The 3499-nt window shown below is 41.0% G+C and overlaps 1 protein-coding gene across 1 annotated transcript; it reads right to left on the bottom strand.

Moving 5' to 3' along the window:
• Positions 1 to 1751: 1751 nt before the first annotated feature.
• On the bottom strand, positions 1752 to 3204 carry LOC309556424 (uncharacterized protein; the record flags this gene model as incomplete). Its single annotated transcript, XM_082258890.1, has 3 exons — positions 1752 to 1835; positions 1907 to 1964; positions 2075 to 3204. 3 exons carry the CDS (start codon positions 3202 to 3204, stop codon positions 1752 to 1754), a joined length of 1272 nt encoding a protein of 423 aa, XP_082115016.1.
• Positions 3205 to 3499: the final 295 nt, after the last annotated feature.

The raw sequence follows: 3499 nt of genomic DNA, 5'->3' as shown, positions 1-3499 counted from the left end.
CTGCAGTTAAAGCACATCTTGTTTGTTTCATTTCAAATCCATTGTGATGGTGTATAGAGCCAAAATGATTAGAATTGTGTTAAAGTCCCAATATTTATGGACCTGACTGTATATACAGTACATGTATATTTATATATATACATACACACATGCATACAAGTCCAATAATTAGTCACCAACTTTGAGCTAGGTTTGTATTGTCAGCTGAGTCAATACTGGATGTCCCAGGGCTAGATAATTTAGAACGACGAGGACAGTCTATTGCTCTGTTTCTTTCTTAATGAAGTTTCATCTTTAACCTTTGGGTTTCAAATCCTTATCACATCCTTTTATTTATTGACCTCGAAGGTGGGGACCGTTTAGTATTGTCAATTGTGACTGACAAGTTACATAAGCCTGTAGCTTAATTTGCACTGTTAAGGGTTGGTCAATATAGTTGTATGGGGCCCGGCCTCTCAAGGTTTTTCTTCATGCCCTTGAATGAATCGTGTCAGACAAAGGTCAGATTCACATTCGGCAAAGTTATATTTCATCAATTTTATCATTTTATATAGATATAACCTGACAATATGCAGATGATGTACAGGTACGGGATAATGCGCAGAACGGCCGGCCCACAGCAGTACATGTATGTGGGATGGTCAAAGAAAAAAGTCGCCCTGATAAAGAGAGAGGCTATGACCTGGTGGATTACATGAGGAACTCCTGTGCCCAGCTTAGGACATTTAGGGCCTTAAGATTGAAGATGTGGTGGATGTCTCCTTTTGGTTTGGGAACTGTGGACTGAGAAGAACTCCTGGAACTCTTCTGGCCTTGGCTCAGTGAGATAGAGTTTGGAAGACTAATGTCATAGACAGGTTGCCAAAAAGTTTAGGGCTTTAGAAAGGGCCTCCAATGGCTTGTCAATGTGGTGCCTTCTCAGCTCTCCGTCTCACTAATAAAACCCCTATGGATGACTCTCTATGAACTTGATCACATTCCAATCACTGATCATCTAATCATTGGTAAAAAAGAAGACTTGGCACAGAATATTGTACGAAGCGTTTTTATTGTACAAGATCAGAATAAGCGATTACCACACAGTAAATGATATGAATAAAATAAAGCTTAAATCTTTTATAATAGAATTAACAAATGTGTCAAATGTATTAATAATCATACATTGGTTGGACCAACAAAAAGACGGCTACTTCAATAAATCAAAAGGAGCAACAACATGAAGCAACCAATAAAAAAGGTTCACCAATGGAAGATAAAGGGTTAACATAAGGGCTCCCAGCTGCCTGCCAACCCCACAGCGGGTCAGAGGGCGGTGCGGGTGTAAACCAACCCCGAGTGGACTGTGGTGGTTTCACATTTGTTTATGGACTAAACAGTCCCACCCATTACAATCCAGCGTCCATTTCCCGTAGTACCAGCAGGGGGCGCACTCTGATGTTTCATTATATTTCCTTTATTTGTAAACTTTCCCGCACTCTGAACATGAAATAGGACGCTCGCCCGTATGAACTTTCTGGATTCTAAGAAATAAACCTTTGTTTGGAAAACATTTCCCTCACTCAGAACATTAAAAAGGGCGCTCACCTGTGTGTAAGTAGGTGTTCTTTCTTAGTTAAACATTTCCCGCACTCTGCACAAGATTAGAGACGCTCGCCTGTATGAACTTTCCGGTGTCTAACAAGTAAACATTTCTGCGCAAAACATTTCCCGCACTCTGAACATGAATAGGGAGGCTCACCCGTGTGTATTCTCTAAAGGCTAAGAAGGTTTCCTTTATTATTAAAACATTTCCCGCACTCTGAACATGAATAGGGATGCTCACCTGTGTGTACTCTCTGATGGTTAAGAAGGTTTCCTTTATGATTAAAACATTTCCCACACTCTAAACATTAACAGGAAAGCTCACCCCTGTGCCTTTTCTGACGCTAAGAAGGTTTCTTTCCTGATTAAAACATTTGCCGCACCTGGCACATGAATAGGGACGTTCAACAGCGTGTATTCTTTTGATGGGTAAGAAGGTGTTCTTTTCGACTAAAATATTTCCCGCACTCTGAACATGAATAGGGACGCTCACTTGTGTGTTTTCTGATGCTTAAGAAGGTTTCCTTTCTGAATAAAACATTTCCCGCACTCTGAACATGAATAGGGACGCTCACCCGTGTGTATTCTCTGATGCTTAAGAAGGTTTCCTTTCTCATTAAAATATTTCCCGCACTCTGAACATGAATAGGGACGCTCACCCGTGTGTATTCTCTGATGGCTAAGAAGATTTCTTTTCTTAGCAAAACATTTCCCGCACTCTGAACATGAATAGGGACGCTCACCTGTGTGTATTTTCTGATGGCTAAGAAGGTTTCCTTTATTATTAAAACATTTCCCGCACTCTGAACATGAATAGGGACGCTCCCCTGTGTGAAGTCTCTGGTGCCGAAGAAGGTTTTCTTTTATACTAAAACATTTCCCGCACTCTGAACATGAATAGGGAAGCTCACCTGTGTGTGTTCTCTGATGGGTAAGAAGGTGTCCTTTATTATTAAAACATTTCCCGCACTCTAAACAAGAATAGGGATGCTCCCCTGGGTGTATGCTCTGATGGCTAAGAAGGTTTCCTTTATTATTAAAACATTTCCCGCACTGTGAACATGAATAAGGACGCTCATCTGTGTGTATTTTCTGATGGATAAGAAGGTTTCCTTTTGCATTAAAACATTTCCCACACTCTAAACATGAATAGGGACGCTCACCTGTGTGTATTCTCTGATGGCAAAGAAGGTTTACTTTCTCATTAAAACATTTCCCACACTCCGAACATGAATAGGGACGCTCACCTGTGTGTATTTTCTGATGGCTAAGGAGATTGCTTTTCTGTTTAAAACATTTCCCGCACTCTGAACATGAAAAGGGACGCTCCCCTGTGTGTATTTTCTGGTGCTGAAGAAGGTTTCCTTTTTGATTAAAACATTTCCCGCACTCAGAACATGAAAAAGGTTGCTCCCCTGTGTGAATTCTCTGGTGCTGAAGAAGGTTTGTTTTCTTTTTAAAACATTTCCCGCACTCTGAACATGACAATGAATTCTCTCCTGTATGAACCCTTTTATGGTATAAAGAAGATTCCCTGAGATGAGATGTTTTCCCGCACCCGTCGGCACTGTCAGATATTAGAGGACTATGTGAAGTATCAGGAGATTCCTCAGAAGTAGACATATCCAATGATCTCCTCCAATGGTGAGGTCTGTCATGTATATTATGAGGAACGGGATTTACTTCTGGAGAAGATGCCATGTCATTATCTTCTGTAGTCACATCTTCCTCCGATGTCCTATTCCCACCACAGAGTCCGTCTGTCAGAAGACAAGAAAAATTACCAAGAGTTTTCCACACTCATATACACTGCTCAACACTTTATAATCAGAGTATAGCATCAAGTCAGGGAAACTCCTGGAATATTCATCTGGTCAGTGAAGTAGCAGAGGGGGTTGTTACCAACAGGTACACTAGA

Source organism: Pelophylax lessonae, assembly GCF_965119305.1.
Source record: "Pelophylax lessonae genome assembly, chromosome: 5".
Lineage (NCBI taxonomy): Eukaryota > Metazoa > Chordata > Amphibia > Anura > Ranidae > Pelophylax > Pelophylax lessonae.
This window is presented reverse-complemented; position numbering and strand designations above follow the sequence as displayed.